Below are 19,958 nucleotides of genomic sequence, written 5' to 3'. Positions count from 1 at the left end.
CGCAGAGACAAGTGACAAAGGCTGCTCTAGTTTGTCCCTGCATACGTTAATATTTTTTAGTCTGCGCTTTTTTTGAAGTAGTCAAACTGTGTACCCAGCATCAAGCTTTAGTGTCTGATCACGTAACACGCTTGGTCATTAGAGAACAGTCGAAGGCGACGAAGAAGAATTGGATCAATTTCGATGCCCGTAATTACCTGGGAAGCGATATTGCATGTATGCGTGCGTTCACCTCAACACTGGAAGTATATATAGCCCATGTTGAGGCTGGGAGGCCAGCATAGTTCGTCTCATCCATAAAGTACGCCGGCTACCTTAATTTGTGAACATTTTAAGCATGCGAATGTTTCAAACATGTGACGAGGTGCGAGGTGAAAGCTCTGGCGCCCATCGTCCCGGAGCCCACCTGGATGAAACGGATTCCAGCAGATTCGGTATTGATTAGCCATATTATCGATAACTTCTTTGGGAATTCGTCGAATGAAGACAGAGAGCCTTCAAGCACTGCCCCAGCCATCGCTTCGAAACAGCGAAAGGAAAAAAATACACGGCGCGCTTTTTTTATTTTGTCGTGCGGCTATTTTGTCGTGCGCCCCCCCCCCCCCCCCTCCCTTGAACCTACCTAAATGCTGCGAACACTACTGGCCCAGAGGCATGGAGTGCATAAGCTGACAACATGACAACACCAATGTATAAAAGAAGCAGTTTCTTTATTGTACACATACTTTGCTATCACTAAACGTAAATAAGTAGATCGTTACGTCATCGGCAGAAAAGGTGAAAAAGAACGGTGTCCGCAAAACAGCAATGCGTACAAAAAATATATAAACAAAAAAATAAGCTCCAGTTGGGCCTCCGACACACCTCTGCCAAAAAGAACAGTTGTAATAAAAAACCACGTAACAGAAACGGAAAGAGATTGGTCGCAAGCAACACATGTGTCACTGGTTACGCAAGACCTATTTTGAGCTGGCAACCGAGCCAAAAAAAAAAAAAGCGAGGAAAAGCTCAGAGCAGATGAGCAGAGTTCGCACTGAAGAGACAATCGCAGAGCTTATGTACAAGTGTAGCATTATTGCGAGGGATAAATATAAATATGACGACGCCTACGGCGGTCTGCAGACAAACACAAATAATTTTTGGCTCATCATGACAAAGCAGTTCAAAACTGAGGTCGTCACGGCATTACGACGGCAATGGGACTCTCAGTCCAATGTCTTCAAAAGCCCAAAACACAAAAACCTAAACGTTCCTATTCTTTGGGCCGTCTTTTAGGGTACGTATAGCAGAAACGTCGACATACAAATCCACATCCACATGCTAAAATGTTATGGTTACGTTCGACTCAGTGAAAATCACGTGCTCCCACGAATGAATTAGACGTTACAAACTCAAAAGTATTATTACCAAGTAACCGAGGTTAGTTCACGTCCGTTCCGTTTCAGTTCAGCACATAAAAAATTTGTATCGGGGCAATGAAAAAGCAGCAATACTGCCACATGTAAAGTACTTCGCCAGAAATCACAGTCTTGAATGAGATAACACAGCACCATTGTCAATTTTGTAGAAGCGCTCAACACAAAGTAAGAAAACATTGCATCCTGACGTAATAACGTTTATGGACCAAGCAGTATGCAACCAGCAACTGCATATATACACATACGGACATATATAAAGTGACAAATCGATACTGACAATCACACTTAGAATATTTCCCCATGGGAACGGAGTTTGCACCGTAAAACCTCATTATTATATGCTCATTTCAGCCATAGAATTAGCCGGACCGTAAGTATTAACATCGTATTGACTTTTAGAAGTACTGACTTTTGACCGTGTTAACATCGGACCGCTAGGTCAGAATTCCCAACTTTGTTGCGACCAGTTAAAACGCCGCTAGTTTTTCACATAGTAGTATTGCCTAGTGACTACGGTTGATTGGGGTTCTACAGTAAATCCTACAACCTAACTAGTGCACGTTATGGTACGATCAATGCTAGATAAACCAGAGGCAGATCGCTCCAGTATGAAAACATGCGAGTGGGGGCTACGTTTATACAAAACAGCAATAGGTTTATCTAAGACGTAAAAAAATAATGGCGTATGAAAATATCCTGCCCTGAAGACACCCTTTACACTGCCATTGTACTTCGGAACTTGAATGCGGCAGCAGAAACGCCGCCAAAGTCTACGTATCTCTAGATAGGCAGCCCAAAGGTACAAGTCTGCTTCATTCTTGGAAGTCTTGGCAACGGGAGGTCTCTAACTACTCGTGCGATTCAAGTTATTCAAAAAAGAGTCTGCTCTTTCAGGTCAGAAGTATGCTGGGAATAGGTATCAACCGCACGCGAGATCGCGGGCGCCTCGTCGAACTAACATCGTTTTAGCGCTCATTTGCTACAGTCCACGGGCAATCAAGAAATCGCCAGAGAATGGCGACTCAATTCCGCTGTGTACTGAGATACAATGCGGATTCACACACTCGTGGAAAATGAAAAAAATATCACGCACAATTTTCGTGGATCCACATTTCGCCACGTGTGCATCTTTCCTACTGAACACAAAACTTGGAAAATCAAGCGGCTACTGATGTACCTAAATAGACAAAAGGAGGACACACATCAAAGCCATGCTACTCATGGAAAAGCAAAAAGGTTAAAAAATTCGTGTAACGTCTATCCTGAGAAACAAATCGATGACCATCAGATTCATAGCGTGGACTTGTTCACAGATGCTTTTTCTTTTTCCCTACCCCAAACACGAGGAAAATTGAGCAGCCAGGTAACCATTTTTAACCAGTACTGGTTTCACATGCGGCCTGAGCAAATAAAGAACGGTTATTCAAAGACGACCCGCATCTACAAAGCAATCGCTGGTTACAAGTGTGCACTAAACAAAAGAAACACAGCCCGTCGACAAATTCGCCTGCTCAGGAGCAACAAGATTGCCTGAAGCGGTCAAGTTTGCGCCTAACATAGCCCAAAACAGCTGGCAGGCAGCTCAGTGACCACTTGACACACGCCCATTTCACTCATACTTGAGTTTTAAAAAACACTGAAGTACCGAAGTTCTGATCTCACATATAGAACCTCGCAATCGGATGTAAGACTGCTGTTTTTTGTGCACATCTATTTTCCCGCATGTTGTTAGGCAAGATGTTATGAATTTCTACTGCGTACAAACAGCAACTCCAAGCCTGTTACCAGTTGACAGCAGACGTTTCATCCTTTTGGGCCACATTTGCCCATGTGACAGACTGACAGACAACTAAGTTTGATACTGCATTCGAACTGAATAGCAAAAACTGAAATTCAATTGCAGTAGCGGCACTTAAAGCACACTAGAGGAGATATTTATATATGCAGCTAAGCGTCAGCAATTACACAGTGCTGTCCATAAAAGGCAGTTTTGATATGTTAGAAAAAACTAGCAACATTACAAAAAAAAAAGCTGTATGATATGTTTCCTATTGCTCGCACATCCATTCCAGGATGAAAATAAAACGACAGCAGGGGGGAAGAAAAGTATTTAGCACGCACAAGGTTTTCTATAGAAATCGGCAAAATTAAAATTAAGCACTCTACAAACAGCTCTTCAAAAAACAAGATCCGCAAATTTCATTAAAGATGCAAAACATTAAGTACTCCGCCATTGTAAAATTAGTGAATTTTCCATATTTGTAAATCCGCCAAGACTGCAACAAATATTTCAGCGCAAATGTACAAGGCTCCAGACAATCACGCAAAGCATAAAACTTCCAAATGTGACGGCAGTTAGACGACCAAAAAGCAAAAAAAAAAAAAAAAAAAAGACAAGGCATTTATAAAAAGTGCCAAGCCTTCAGAGATTACGGTTGGTCTCAACGAACGGATGAAGGCCATCTAAGGTACTGTGAATCTTCCACAACCGTTTATGAACAGTCAAGTGAATGACACCTAATGCTAACTTCCGAGCTAAAATGAAAGTCTATCGTTTTGCAGCCCGTTTCAACCACAGGAAGGAAAGGGTGAAAAACTTATGGCCGTTCACGCAAGACCTATGGACAGTTTACAGTTCACCCGCACAGAATTGGCATCAAGAGGAAGACTTGTAGGATGAAACAACAACGTTGGACATGCGTAGTTGGATTGTGGTTGATCCCTTTCAGATAGGACACCGCAGTTTCGTGCGCACCGGAATGCCAGACTGGGGACCACTTCAAAAATTCGAAAATTCGCTATGAGCAGGCAGCGGTGGAAGGATGGACCTCGCAAAGTGACAAGGATCCCCATTTGAGAAACACAACTCGAAACGCCTGAGAGATCTTGCGACAACGCTTTCAGTGGCTTTTTGTTCAGTTTCGTTTGTTGTGGCGGCATCTTAAGTGCTCAGTCAAAACGTCGTGATGATACAGTAACAAGATCAACGGAGCCAAGGTCCCATAGAAGAGTTGAAGAAAACCGAAATTATGAAATGAAAGAGTGTTTCCAAAGAGTTTTCCAGCACCCGTAAATGTGAAACTGGCAGTGGAGTTTAGCATCAGAAGCGGTCACGCGTCTTACCTGCTGGTCACGTGCCCATTTTGACCAGTGGCACGAAGCAGCAATGCTGGTAATTGACAAAAGCTAAGCTTTGCAATGAAATGCTGGCAACTGGCCCAAACGGCAAGAGTCTTCCTGCAGCCTTTCGATTCCAAGTATATTTGGTCTCATAATCGAGCCTCTGAATTCCATCAACCAATGAATCAACTCATGTGCCTCTGTCAAAAAAAAAAAAAAAGCGCCATCGCAGCACATCAAGAATAGCCTACAGCGTAGTTGTAACAAGAAACTGACACTGAGCTACTTTCACAAGACGCTTCCCCTCCTTGATTGGTGCCTTAAGGGTGAAGGTTTTATATCTAGAAACGTTTTTCTACAAACATGTTTGCGTACAATTATGCACAACCATTCACTGAGGACAGTAAAGCTTGGCGCTGTCCTACACAAATGTTGGCATGCTTTTTAGTAATAAACTATCCAACTTTTGTTTTTCTCGCAGTTGTCACAGGGTGAAATCCTTGCTGTGCAAAACCAGCCATCATTGAAAACAGTGGCACACTTCATAGCCACGGACAATGCTTATAACATTCCAGAAGGGTAACCAAGCCCTCTTGTTATGTTCAGCTTGAGCATATCTTTCACAGGTATGTCCAGGAAAGGGCAAATGCAAAACAATTTTTTCTTCCACCTAGTTTGATCCGAACCCTGCCTGGATTAAGATTGCAGAAGCCGACGACAGTTGCAATGAGCATGTTTTCTCCTGAGCCAGATCGGAACAAGCAATAAGCCATGTCAAGTAGATTAAGTAGCCATCAATGTCGAAGCTGAGTGCCGTCACAAGTACTAGCAGCCCTTAGTTCTTGGCCACCCCATCAATCAGAGCACGGCCAACTTTCCAGAAAGTTGGGCAAGCAGGAGCGCAAGAGATTGTGGTTATTCCCCCAATAGAAGGAACTGATTAATACAGAGTCAAATTTCTTTCACTGCTCAGACATTAGCAGCAAAACTATTTTGACAGTCGTGTATTAATTACGAAGCACAGCTAGTACATCTTCATCCTTCCAAACGAAATCAAGAAAATATGGAGTGCACGTCGCCACCAGCGTGAATTCTAGCGCACGACACTAGACATTACAATGAAAACTAATTGCTCACAGCTGACACTTGTCTCCTATGATCCTGCACGGATATCTTTACGAAGATAAAGTGAACCCCGATTCCTTTAGTTTCCAGTTGTACTCCGAGTAAAAAGTTTTCCCACAACGCTGCCTTGCGAAACAAATTTCGCACCTTCAGAACCATTCACACGTTCCCGCAGCCAAGCAGCTCTCGGCGCATTTCTCATGTGGGGAGAAACGCGCGCGAGGCCTGCGTAGCACGAGCCAAGCTCCCCAGCAAGCATCTTTACGGTGACGTCTTCCGCGACATCTTGCTGCCACAAGACCCTCGCACTATCGCCTCCTCCTCCAGATGTCCCCTCCTCTCCCGAGAATCTCCTCATTCTGATAGAGACGCACAAGGCTCTTGAGCAGGCGTCCACGCACTGGGCTCTCTCTGTGTCTCTTCCCTCGATGTCTTTGCGGTGGACATGCGCTTCTGCTCAGAAGTCGTCTGCATCCCTGTAGCTGGGCTCGGTGGAGACGAAGTAGTCGTCGAAGAAGCCAAACAGGAACTCGAAGGTGGGCCGCTTCTCGGGGTCGGCATCCCAGCAGTTGAGCATGATGCTGTAGACAGAGTCCGGGCACTCGCAGTTGGTCGGCTTGGGCATCCGGTAACCCCGGTCCACGTACTCGATCACCTGACGGTTGGGCATCGCTGCGAGCACAAAGAAACGAAGCGCCGCAATTGGTTCAACACGATTAAGTTACAGAAAAAGGCTGCCCTTATCTAGTGGGGCGCAAACAGCACAAGGACTAGAGCGCAACCCTTTGGTACTCCCAAAGGACTGCCGCGACTAGTGTAGTGGGGTACAAATAGCAGACGGGCTAGAGTGAAGCCCTTGGGTACTCCCAAAGGGGAGAAGGATGCCCCGACAATGGGGTGCGAACAGCAGAGGGGCTAGAGTGCAACTCTTGGGTGCTCCCAAAGGAGAGAAGGCTGCCCCGACTGTAGGGCGTGAACAGCAGAGGCACTATATTCGGGTACAAGTTACGGACGGCAATAGTTCAGCTAGCGTATCACTCCGCTGAAGCGTCGGACCCGTATGTCAATGCAAGCATTTTGAAAATAGACTGTGCTTAATGCATAAAATTGTCTTCTTTGTCATACCTAAATTACTTGCAGTTGCTGTAGGAATTAAAAAGAAGATTAAGCGTGAGAAATCACGAAAACACCTCGGGTCTTGTTCAAAATACTCGCAGTAAGGCAGTTTTTGCGCCACGCAGAGTAACAGCCGGCTACGGTAATTTGGCGCGGGAGCAACTTCCGTTGCCGTTCTTAAGTTTTCCCCGAGTATAGAGTACAACCTTTGGATACCACCAAAGGACAGAAGGAGCATGAACATCAAGGGAAGACCAGAACTGTTCCTGCAAACAGAGGTAGGCTTCCACTAGAGTCCTTAAGTACTTGCCAAAACGAGAGTTGCAATAAGCATGAACTCATGCCATCTCTACATGAGGAAATGCTTTGAACAGGGTACACTTGATTGAACGGCTCCACCCTCCACCAGCCAGAGTTGCAAGAAAGGGGGACGTACCCGGGTAGGGTATCTGCCCGTGGGTGATGAGTTCGTAAAGCAAGATGCCGTAGGACCACACGTCGGACTTGATGGAGAACTTGCCGTACAGGGCTGCCTCAGGGGCCGTCCACTTGATGGGGAACTTGGCACCTGCACATACAAGAGGCACCTCTTAGCAATACTCCACGCAACTAGCACTCTCGACCCACTAAGCACCAAGTAGACACTGCATGTGGTTCGATGTGGCCGCCTTCAAGGTGCTCACCTTGCCTTGCGGTGTACTCGGAGTCTTCGATAATCCTGGCCAGGCCAAAGTCCGCAACCTTGACCACGTTGTTCTCGCCGACGAGAATGTTGCGAGCGGCCAGGTCGCGGTGGATCAGCTGCTTGCTCTCCAGGTAGGCCATGCCGCTGGCAATCTGCGACAACCCCGCAAGGTGAATCCTCAGGTGGCACGAACGGGATGCATCACCAAGTGCTAGTGTTGCCAGAAGAGAGCCATAACTGTTTGCACACCAACATCAGTTCAGGTGGATTCACATAGGAAGCTTTGATGACCACAAACACAGTGGCCAGTTCAAACTTTGCCCATCCCCATTGCCCCATCGGTTTCGACAATGCACTGAAAATGGAAGTGCTGGCACGAATAATGGCAACTATGGACGAAAAACCCCCACAAAAATAGTGGATGCAAGAGAGCAGAAGCAGCATGCCGGACCGGAAAATAGTGGCGCGCTACTGCAAAAGGTGCAAGAGCTACGCTGAATGAGGATGTATGTTCCAGCCGTCATCCTATGCCCTCCTCTATCCCTGAGCCGCAGCGTCTCTTGCACCAAGGTGACACTCTGGAGCGATTACACAGTCCCTTTTATCATTCACCCTGGCAGTCCTCGGCCAAAATGTTTTCTTTCTTCCAAAAAGAAGTGAACTGAGGGAAAGACAAGAAGGAATTTCTCTAAATTAGGTCTGGCAAGCCCAAATGTATTTAGACATTACCCTGTCGTAATCTTTAAACAGTAACTTGTCATAATCACCATTATAATCATCTTCATCACGTTTTATGCACGCCGCAGAATAATAAAAGCGTCTGCCATTGACTTCCTACTGCTCCTACTCTGCGCTGTCCAAATCCATTCTTTGGCACCAAACTTAATCTCGTCCCTCCATCACGCCAGTAGACTTCCCATTCTTTTCCTATTTCCCAGTAGCCACTCTGCTATCCTGGTACTCTAATGGTGGTCAGTTCACCATATTACATGCCCAGCCCTACTGCCCTCCTTTCTCTTGATTTGAACTAGGACATCAGCCACCTGAGTTTGCCCTCTGCCGGTAAAACCATGGTTAATTTGTGTATCATGTTAACCGGCAATGTCGCATCCCCACTCGGCCCCTTTATTCAATGAAAACCCAAAACAGAATACACTCCTCCCACATCTGTCCCTCACAGCCCCATCTGAAGACTGCAAATTTCATCTTAAAAAAAGAAAAGACAAATATAGACAGTGGAAAAGAAAACAGGGACACAACGATGTCTTCTTTTCTACCACCCATTGCTTTTTCATTCAAGCTGAAATTTGCGCTCGACACGAACCAACTCACCCAATCCCAAGCAATTCATCTGAAGGCCCCGGCATCGTACAGAAGCGAAACCCAAAGCCCGCACTAGCACTGACCTGTGCGGACATGTCGATGAGTGTGGGCAGCTTGATCGCGCGGCCCTCGCGGCTGCTTCGCAGGTGCTCGAGCAGCGACCCATGGGACATGTACTCGGTGACAATGTAGATGGGCTCCTCCTTGGAGCACACCGCGTACAGCGACACCAGCTTCTCGTGCCGGAACTTCTTCATGATGGCCGCCTCCTGCAGGAACGCCGCCGGGTCCATCGTGCCGGGCTTCAGCGTCTTGATGGCCACCTCCGTGCCGCTCTTCCACACGCCTGCACAATGTTGCATGATATGAGAAGGGGGTTACACGGATGTGGCACCAGTGTTGCGCCGGTGCTACACCAGGCACTTCTAAATTGATCGACCAGACGAAAGTTTCGAGATTTAAAATTGTGATGGCCAGCTCTGTGCCGCCTTTCCACACACCTGCGCAATGCATGTTGACGAGGAAAGGGGGATTACACCAGTGTTACACCAGCATTTCACTGGTGCTGCAATAGTGTTACACTTCTGCTGCAGCAAGCACTTCCCCATTCATCGAGAGGACGGCAATAAGAGATTCAGCACCTCGATGGCCACCTCTCCTTGCTGACCTTCCACACAGCACACACATGGGACCAGCACTACACAGGTATTGTGCCAGTGTCCATTAATGTAACACAAGTGTTACACCAGTGTTACACCAGCACCACAACATCAATGCAGGCACAAACGCAGTCAGGCCTAATTCTACATTTAAATAAAAAATCATGTGCTACTACTCAATTTGCCGCACTTGGAAACTTAAAATTTTTTGTGGCTAACTCTTTTAGTAGAACGGAAAGTTGAGCTAGTTGGATCTGATTCATGTTTAAAGCGCAGACGATACACAAATGCTCGTGTCGTCCTCTTCTTGTGTATTGTCTGCCTGTGCTTTAAACGTGAAACTCTTTTATACACTGCAAATTTTTACTTTCAGTTAACGCTCGCGTTTACCAAGCCCAGCCTACTATTTAGAGCTGACAAAAACGTTAAGACAGTTTCGCCTCAAAGCGACTTTGTTCCACCACTCGTAGCACCCCCCCCCCCCATCAGTTTCCCATATTTCTTCATCAGCTTTCCCTATCACAGACATAGAAAACTGCTTTTGTAACAACACAAGGCGCCCGACAATGTAAGCGTGGCCAGCGCCGAAGACATTGAGCGCTCTTTCAATAACGTCGAATCTCCCTGTCAGTGTAACCGCCATCCTTGTAGGCCGTAGCTGTCAACAGAGCCGCATTCGCACCTCTTTCAGGGAATGTAAACCAACGAAGTTGTCAAACGAGGCCAGAAAAAGTGCACACCAGACTGCAAGCCCAACAACAGGCTCCTAAGAGACGGAGGGACACTCACCGTACCAGACCTCGCCAAAGTTCCCGCTTCCCAACTTGCGGAGAAGTTGCACCGAGTTGCGGGGGATCTCCCACTCGTCCCGGGTCTCCGGCGACAGGTCCCAGACCACGGGCTTGGGCTTGGGGCACGCTATGGTCAGCTTGTGGCACAAGCCGTTTGCACCTTCTACAAGAGAGAATAGTACAATTGCAGGATTTATTTTGGGAAGGAGAGGAGGGGCTAACACCGTACTATTTTGACAACCGAGCCATAGGTGACGTATCTGATCCAGACTTAGATGAAAGAGCATCCAGTGTACGCGCCATTCAAAGACTTGCCATCAAAAAACTTGGTATCAAAGAACTGACTGTTAGCGTAAATTGTACAGCTATGCAGCCCAAAATGCAGTGAGACTAACGACAGCTAAAAAGTGATTTTCGAAAACTTTGAGCCCTTTCCTGCATCAAACACTCGGACGAGTCACAGTGCAGAGCCATGAAAACAGTTCCGTTTCAGGGACAGAATGCCCCGAGAGTGGATCTAGGCTGCAGCACCAACCGGAAAAATTTATCAGGCTTTTGTGCCCGTGCATAAAGCACGCTAAGATGAAGGTGCAGGAGCCCGTGTACAATGCTTGGCATGAGCAAAAGTGAGCAGCAAGCATCAAATGAGCTACAGTTGCACCAATGCATCAAGCTGCTTTTATCGTGTTGCAGAAAATTGCCATTAAAACTTTTATAACAATTAAAACATAACAATAAAACTGGAATTAACCAAAATACTTACTTGCAGACACCGTATTATGTGTCACATCAAAATGATCATGCCTTTGAAATTAACGAATACTGTCCCAGTACTGGAATCTTTGCCAATTCATTTTTTGTTAAATCAATACAGTCGAAACCCGCAATAACGAAACCGCCGGGGAAAGCAAGAAAATTCGCTTTTGCGGGAATTTCGTTGCCGCGAGAATGAAACATAAACGACCGGAAAATTGGCCACAAACCAAAAATTTATTTCCTAAAGTCGGTTATATTACTTCGTGAGCCTTACCTTGCAGAAAACGTCACAGTTCAGCTATCGCTGTACAAGTGGTTCATTGCTAGTCGTCGTGCGCGCCCGAGAACGAGATCGTGTCAAACGCATCCAAAACATTCCGTGGGTTCACCTTCTCTGCACGTTTTCCGCCGTGGCCCTCGGCACCGAGTACGTCCGATCATGCAAGTGGAGTCCAGCTTCTGTTTACGAACTTTGCCAGACAGAGTGGCACCTCGTTGCGCCAATACTGTTTACAAAACTTAGTGAGCACCGCTTTCTAGACGTCCAGAAAGGTCACAGCTGTAACTGTTTTGTTTTGCGCACGTGCGCCATTGAAAACTGGTGGGATCCTTGCTTTTCAAAATGGTTGAGCTAGTTGCAGGCGTTTCCAAACTCGTCGGCGCTATCCTCCCTTGGGCCACTGACTTGGGCGATGATGGCTGCCCTATCTCATAGCGATAAAAACCTCCACTTTTGAGCTGGCGAAGGCATCTTACTGAGAGCAAACATGCCAATCGCCACACACAAACAACAAACGCACGCGCTCTGCTCAGCGGTAGCGGGCTAGCGTAGCCCAAGCCAAAGCCGCGACTTGAGTCACCATGTGTCGCCCCCTGGTGGTGCAGCTGCGAGGCTGCCTCCATGGCCGCCGGCTGCGCGGTCTTTTGTAAACAAATATGGCGGCGGCCATGCAAACGTGCTGTGGCTGAAGTTTACGCACTTTGAGTCCAAAAAAAATGCACTTGAGCACTTTTTGGATACAGTTACCCTCCAACGGGTCGGTAAAATGCCGACCAAACTTGCACCGAATTTCGTTAACGCGGGATCAGTTTCCGAAAACGTTTCGTTGCTGCGAGATATAAAATACATGGGCGTCTATGGACGTTCGCCGGGGATGCGAAAATATTTCGTTGCCGCGGGAATTTCGTACCAGCGGGATTTCGTTATCGCGGGTTTTGACTGTACATGAGTACAACCAGCTCTCAAATGTACAAGTGACCTCGGTGAATGAATTTTTTTTTTCTTTCAAACCTGTAACCTTCCTGCTATACTAATGCCTTTGGGCACTGCAGGTATATTTTGAGTAAAGAATAAATAGCTTTCTTATTATTGCAACAACGGAAACTCAGCACTATGAAAGTAACTGATGCTGAGTGTGCAGTTTTGCAACAGCAACAAAAATAGGGGCCAGCCGTCAAGTTCATGCTCTCACTGTTATAATAATGTAACTCATGCATTATCAACTCCAGGTTATTACAAAAAAATGCATGCCACTGGTGTTGTAAGATTATTTGGTATCACACATCAATAACTCAGGTTATTACAATACTGCAAGTACAGCATGATCTCATTACAAGAGACACTGTTACAAGGGACACTTGGTTATGAGAGACATTTGAAAATGGTTTGGTTGGTTTTCCTAGGTTCAGCATGTTAGCAACATTGCATACAAGAGACATGGTGACAAGAGACACTCTACTAAGGGCAACTTTTTTGGGTCCCTGGAGTAAATTCTTCACTATTTAGAAGAGACAAGATGAAATGGAGGCCTTATATGAAGGAGCTTGGGTGTTCATCCAAGAGACCGCAGAGGTTCCAAAAACCTTTGAAAAGTTTGTGTTTGCAGATGTGGACTTTGTGGGCTCGAGGAGCCTACAGATCATGTGATTGTCACTCAAGTAAAATGTGCCCTCGAGGATGAACCAGAGGAGTAGGATGACGAGGGTATTGTGGGACATAAAGTGTCGGCAGTTAAGGCTGACAATTGTCTAAGAGCCCTTTAACGGCATTGCGAGAACAGGAACGCTTGCAAAGTGAAGTGCTTTTACCTACAAAAGTTGTGAAGGAAGCCAATACAACCTGCAGTCCCTAAAACTACTACGAATGACTTCCTTAAGCCATAGTGATAATTTTCTCATCGACCTGTCTGAATACGCTTTGATACTGATTTATAACAAAGTGCTCATGTTCGACTCCATACTGTATTTTTTTAATTATTGGTTACAAGAGACATGTTTCCCGGGTCCCTTGAGTGGTCTCTTGTAACGAGGTTTCAATGTATTTTGTATTATTACGATAACTCTGACAACCAGGCATCCATGTAGTGTCAGTTCAATTAAGCAGGTTGCCACCCCCCTTGCACGGTGTCATGATAATGATGCGGACTGTCGCCACAGTAATTGTTTGTTATCTGAGCTATCAAACAATTATTGTTTGTTATCTGAGCTATCCTGAAGGGATTATGTACCAACACCATTTTGTAATGGGTCCGCACTAGCCTTGTCGGCTAAGGACCCAGATGCGTCATTCAAAGTTTTGTTATGTATCTTTTCTTGGAATAAAAAGCATATTCTATTCTATTCTATTCTAATCCCCCCTATCAACGCACCCATGTAGTAGGAGATGAGCTCCTGGAGACTGGCAAAGGTGCGCTTGGTGGTGACGAAGAATCCGCCGTTGTCCATGGTCTTCACCTTGTAGTGCTTCACGTGCTCCCCCTTGACCGGCTCAAAGTCGCGGATGGACAGTGAGAACGCCCCTGCACATTTAAAGAAACGGGGGGGGGGGGAGTAAAAGGTTGCCGGAAGCTCCGTTTACAGCGGGAAAGTGGACAGCCCTGGAAGTTCATTTGATTAATACAGGCCTTCACTGGCCTTGATCACCTTTCTTGGACTGCCGGCAATGTCAACAGCACCCGTGCATGTTTCGTGGTGAAGAGCTCAATCACAAACTAAAGCAGACACCTTTAATCAGTTCAAGTTCCCCACATTAGCGGGGTCGCCGCCTGAACAGCTTTACAGCCAGCCGCTGAAAAAACTTGCTTTCCCCACGCCAAGTACAGCAATTTTTGACGCATAATACACGAAGCAAAACAAACAAACAAACAAACAAACAAACAAATAAAAAACGTTAAAGCAAGCTTTGGCCTTACGCATAAAAGTGGCAAGAAATGCACTGTGCAGCCCCAGACAAAAGTTTGAAAAGTTGCCAAAAAGCACCACACCCCAAAAACCAGATTCACTCATGATAGAGTTGGAGTCCTTATGGAGTCCTTATGATAGTTCCTTATGATAGAGTTGGAGTCCTTACGGTGTCCTTATGATAGAGTTGGAGTGCTTACCTGTGGTCTGCTCGCTGTTGCGAATGAGGAATGTGCCTCGGGGGTTGGAGGCAAGCATGAGCATCTTCTCAGCATCCTTGCGCGACACCTTGCCAAAGAACCAGCTGCGAAAGAGGAGAATGGCGGGAGGAGAAGGGCAAAAGAACAAGTGAATCCATCAAACCACGATGCCGAGAGAAACCAGAGACCATTATAGTACTCCTTAACGAGTTATTTGTGTGCAGCACGAACTGCAGTCTTCTCGGTCAAGGCGCATAGCTGCAGTGTCTAAAGAAGTGATAGCGCGATCAGCGAACACACGGCGGTGCGCACTACTCCGCTGCTATCTCGCAGTGCATTAGCGCCACTGAGCATGCGGTTATTAATCATGTTTCAACGTCCTGCACAAATGCCACTTGGTTCAGATGAGGCACGCAACAAGGACGACGACGAAGAGCCCGAAAGACCGAATGTGCAGCACACAGCGCGTGCTCGGCTTCTGTGCTTTTTGTGGACTTGAAAACAAGACGCCTGCTTTCATGCATTAACCTTTTCCTTTCTCGGGCGCCACTAGACGTAGAGGGCGGTTTTCACATACATGTCTAACACTGGCTCAGCAGCTGCCCTCCCCCTCACACTTTCGGAGGAGCGTTTTGCACCACCTAAGTAAACCGCCTTCCTCCTCACAATTTCACGACTCTCTCCTCCCCCGTTTTCTTTCAGTTTTCGATGTTGCCATCGTTCGCTCGGTAACAAGGCTGGCGAGGACGCCAAACCACAGTAGCGGCCGCCAAAGTGCTGCTCACTAACAACAGCACCACAGGGATACCGTTAGCTTTTTTGTGTCACTTTGGCCCCATTCCATCCCCACCTTTCTGACAAAGGGATGTTTAGCAAAGCACTGGGCACTCCTACAAGCAGCAGAAATATAGCATGCAAAACACGTCACTTTTGTCTCAAAAACAAAAGTTCAGCCCCCTAACAACTTTGCGTGCCCGCGCTCTTTGCGTGCAGGTAAAAAACAGATAGCCATTGGTATGTTTGTTATCCGAATAAACCAGACGCTAGTGAGCGTCGCTCCTTTTTCTAAACAATTTATTATGCTGCCAGTGGTGCGGAAATATACGGGAATATTTTTCTTGCCCTTCCGTGCTATGTTGGGGCAGATTTCACCTCAACGAATTTTCGCTTCAACGAAATTTTTCGCATGTCTGGTCAATTTCGTTGTAGCGGGAATCAACTGTGAAACTAAATTACACTGTAAGACGGCATTCTGCCGATCCCAAAACCTTCTAAGATGCTTTCAGCGTTGCAAAGTAAATTAAACTTCTCAGAAGCACAAAAGCCTTTTTTTTCTGCTATGATTTCCACAAGATAGTGACGCCATCCCACATGATAATTATACATTCAGCAGGCTCACACAGAGGGGGAAGGCGGAGAGGAACGGTGTGAAAGAGAGGAAAGGGTGCTTTCAACGGCGTTTGAGAAGGGTTAACACAGCAAAAGACAAAACAGGTTAAACATTGCACGGGCTGATGCGCACTCTATTAATGCGACTTTGCCCCCAACAACTTACGCCTCCACGACTTCTTGAACACTCCACTGTGCACACTTAATAACAAAGACAAACAAAAAGAGACGGGGGCAAGGAAAGGGTCAGTTACATTGGTCCGAGCAGTGACACCGAGAAAAGACTCAGCAGAGAGCACAGGAAGGCCACTCACTCTTCACTTTCTACGGTCTTCTCGAACGCCACGTAGTTCTGCGGAATGTAGCCCGTCTGCGGCCCGTTCACCTGCTTGGCATGCCACCAGTCCGGGTCACTGCAAGGGCACAAGGCGGCGAGCGAGAGCGTTCAGTTTCGTCGCGACGCTGCGAACCGTATGCTAAAACTCTTCACAGCAAAAGAAAAGGCGACGCAACAACCGACACGCACGGTGTCCCGTCGCGTGCGGTCTTCCTCCCCGTGCTCACCTGTCGTTGAGAACTTGAAGCCGGTCTCCCTTCCTGAAGCTGAGATCACCATCGTCCCTCGCATTGTAGGTGTAAAGGGCCACCACCACCTTGCCTGCACAGTTGGGAGGGAGGGGGGGGGAGGGCGTGAGAGATAGCCTAGTTCAAAACCCAGTCAAGGAACTCCACCTGTTTCACGAACTCTCAACACCCAATTCACCCTACAGTGCCATGAGAAGGCGAGTTACCTAGCACTCGCCCATCACTCCGACCCTCCTAAGCAGTCTTGGGCAGTAACTAGTCACTAGTAACGCATTAGCGGTAACTAGTTACTTTTTTCAGAAACTTGTAGCTAATAACCGGTTATACTTAAGTTAGAGGAACTTGTAACTGCAACAGTTACTTTTTTACCGAGTAACTGCACAGAAAACACTGCTACAGTTACTTCCTTTTGTTATAAAAAGCCATCCAACAGCAACACTCGTTAAAGCCAACGGACTTTCTTCTTCGCCATATTGTCTCCCCCTTTTGCCTTCCCACAACACCGCTCCCTTGGCAGTTTAGGAGAAAAGGTCGCTAAGACAGTTATCTCCTTAAGGTGATTTCTGAATGCTTCGCCTTTACCTCAAGTGTCCAGCAAAAACAAGAAAAGAAAAGAAAAGAAATTGGCACTTCGACCTCGAGGGACAATAATAAATTAGAGAAGAAACTTTTTAGACGTGACTATATTTGTATAACCCTAAAGCACAACAAAATGCACACAAAGATACAACAGATACAACAGATACAATGATACAACAGATACAAATGAAAGTGCAATACGGGGCTGCGAGGACGTGGTATAGAAAACGGCAATTAGTTCAAATGGGGGAAGAGTCACAGTCAGGAAACTAAGGAATGAGACACGGTACGCAGTGGTTACCGACACCGGTCGAAGTAGCCTTGAAATGTCCACGTAGTGGGTCGTGGCCGCGGTAGTACAGCGCGCTCCGAGCTCCCGTCACAGTCGTGGGGGACGCAGCTCTCTGGAAGCGCCGCTGTCGTCACCGATGCCTGGCGGGACGACTTCTTTGCGGAGGAGATGCCTTGGAGGTTGCGGTCGTAGAGGACCTCTTGGGGCACGGCACGGGTCCGGTCGCCCGACCGCCGCGCATCCCGGTCACGCTCCATGCTTCACAGTCTCTGTTCTCTCTCGGTGTTCTCCGGATCGCCTCTGCCCGCCGGTCGCTGTCGCTGTCTGCTTCCGACTGGCTGGTGGCCGGGGCAAACTCGTGCCATGGTCGCGAGCGCTCGGCGCCGTAGCTGGTGTCAATGAACTTGGCGGAGCATCTCGTGCGTGTCGTCTCCTTCGCAGTTTCTTTTCGTAGTCTTCTTTAAACGGCGTATGGTTTTGTCCGTACTAATTCTTCGCACGACACTGTCCTACCCTTGTAAAGAAAGACCACTGCACAGGGGCCCACCGAAAACTGGGCAGCCATGAGGTGCATCACCAAAAAACTTGTTGCAACAAAACGAGGCCTACACGACGATTGTTGAGGTTGGCTTCGAGTGTGCCCCCTGTTAGGTTCCCTTCATCTAGGGTTCTACTAGAGATGCGTCGCTCAGGAGTGAGCCAGACCTTCTGAGCCGCACTTTCTGAACAGCGAGCGAGCTGTGGTTCAGCAAAAGTGAGCGGCGGTTCTTTTGGAGAGCCGCTTCTCGCTCGCTCAGAAGAACTGTGCCGAACCAGGTGGCTCCGCTACAGAGCCGGATCGGGCGTAGTGAGCCGGGTCTTGGGTGCGAGTGTCGCGCCATCTATTATCGGCGCGAGGAAACTGCCCCACTGGGCCAGGTGAAGTCGACTTTTCAAATTCCCTTTGCACCTTCCTGCTCTCCTGTCACGTGAGCAGACAGTCCGAGTCGGGAACGAACCGGATCTTCTGAGCCGCTCTTTTTGAAGAGCTGGTGAGCCGTTGAGTGGCAGTTCTTTGGGAGAGATAGATCTAGGCGGTTCTCGGACCTCGGCAGTTCTTTGAGAGAGCCGCTCCTTGGCTAGCCGTTTCTTCAAGAGAGCCGCTCCCTAGTGAAGAGCGGCTCTCCCAAAGAACCGCTGCTCAACGGCTCCTCACTCGCTCAGAGAACTGTGCTGAACCACAAGGCTCTGGACGAATTGTGTCGGTACGTTCTGGCAGAGCCAGTAAAGCCGGACTGGCCAACTCCACTGGATCTTTTGTGCAAGTTTCACATCTATTATCGATGCAAAAAATCGGAGCCATCTCACTTTGGATAAACTGAGCAAAGTGTTGTTCATAAACCAAACCCAGATTTCATGCAGTGAAATTAGATTTTTGTATCGTGTTTTTCAGAACGATTTTCTCGCATCACAGCTCACTAGTAAAGAGCGTTTTTGTGAGCTAATAAAGTTGACAGGAAATTCACATTTTTTTGTGTATATCTCAACAGCAAGTGATGTGGAGATATCAAAAAGACAAAAACTTTGTAATGATGATGAAGCCAATTCTTTCCTGCACAAATACACCAGATGCTGTCCGAAAGGAAAGGTCTCCATAACAAGGAAAAGTTCCCGCACCTAAATTACGTAACAATTTAGATTATGCCTAACACAGGTAGATTACAGACTTATAGATGAACCGCTAAGCCATTCGAATGAACTGGTTCCACTAACCACATGTCTTCATACGTTTCTATCAAACTCTATCATTTTGTTTGTGATTGATTACTTAGTTTTATACATTAACAAAAAAAGTAATGACGGTAATTTTTCACAGTAACTGCAACTGCAAGAAGTTAGTTTTAGAAACTCGGTATTTGTAACCTTAACAGAGTTACTTTTTTGGCTTAGGTAACTGTAACTGTAACACTTTACTTTACACTGGTAACATGCCCATGACTGCTTCTAAGCATGGTTAGTTCTGTCCCCAGGCAGGGTTGTATGGTCTACACTTGAAGTGTTCTGGAAAAACAGGGGAAAAAAAACTTGGTGCCTTTAATTGCGTCCACAATTTGTTCGGGCCCTCGAACATACGAGTATTCTGTGCTTTACGGTGCATAACAGTGATGTGTGTCGCATCACGACAACATAACAAAAACCAGCCCACAGCTCAAGCTTGCACGCTGTACTAGTGAAAATGCACCAGACATATAAGTCGAAATATAGGTTGCGATTTGTTACCAAAAAATTTGCCGAAAAGCCATCCTTTCACCTATATAGTGCTCATTGCCATAATGTTAGTTGTCATCTGGCAACCAGGCAGCCCATCCAGACTGCGACGGCACCATCGCTACCAACGTCAATCGGATGCGCCGCCATCTTTTTTTATTGCTTCTCTCACTGTCAGTGAGCATGTGTGTGCTATTTTCTTCTCGCTGAAGATAAGTTCAGGCACTCGGCGCCAGTTCACCACAGCATTTAAAAGGAACGTCTTAGAGTATGCCCGAGCCAACAGCAACTTGTCTGACTAGCGCCATTTCAGTATCACCGAAAAGGGTTCGCGCTACTGGCGTTAGCTGAGGGGACAGCTGTTGTTAGTATGCAATGCTGAGAAGACCCGTTTCGTGGGCGCTGTACAACCCCAAGACACCTTCTGGCTGCCTGCACAGACCGGCTGTCGCAACGGTCTGCAAAGGGTGTCGCATGCTTGGCGTTCGCTCCC

At 47.0% G+C, this 19,958-nt stretch overlaps 1 protein-coding gene across 2 annotated transcripts in view; it reads right to left on the bottom strand.

Moving 5' to 3' along the window:
- Positions 1–691: 691 nt before the first annotated feature.
- The window catches only part of Src64b (Tyrosine-protein kinase Src64B), a 35,814-nt gene continuing 16,547 nt past the window's right edge, over positions 692–19,958 (bottom strand). For both annotated transcript variants that reach the window (XM_077689930.1, XM_077689931.1), the window contains 9 exons: positions 16,327–16,420; positions 16,077–16,175; positions 14,374–14,477; positions 13,642–13,791; positions 10,236–10,400; positions 8,871–9,133; positions 7,463–7,616; positions 7,216–7,347; positions 692–6,335 (listed from right to left, as the gene is read on the bottom strand). In XM_077689930.1, coding sequence (XP_077546056.1) covers positions 6,121–6,335; positions 7,216–7,347; positions 7,463–7,616; positions 8,871–9,133; positions 10,236–10,400; positions 13,642–13,791; positions 14,374–14,477; positions 16,077–16,175; positions 16,327–16,420 — 1,376 coding nt within the window. In that variant the 3' untranslated portion in view covers positions 692–6,120. The remainder of the gene's footprint in view (positions 6,336–7,215; positions 7,348–7,462; positions 7,617–8,870; positions 9,134–10,235; positions 10,401–13,641; positions 13,792–14,373; positions 14,478–16,076; positions 16,176–16,326; positions 16,421–19,958) is intronic.

This window comes from Haemaphysalis longicornis, unplaced genomic scaffold, assembly GCF_048455015.1.
Source record: "Haemaphysalis longicornis isolate Haplotype H1 unplaced genomic scaffold, Haemaphysalis longicornis Haplotype H1 scaffold_10, whole genome shotgun sequence".
NCBI classification, from domain to species: domain Eukaryota; kingdom Metazoa; phylum Arthropoda; class Arachnida; order Ixodida; family Ixodidae; genus Haemaphysalis; species Haemaphysalis longicornis.
The sequence above is the reverse complement of the archived record's forward strand: the minus strand, read 5'-3'. Positions and strand labels throughout refer to the sequence as shown.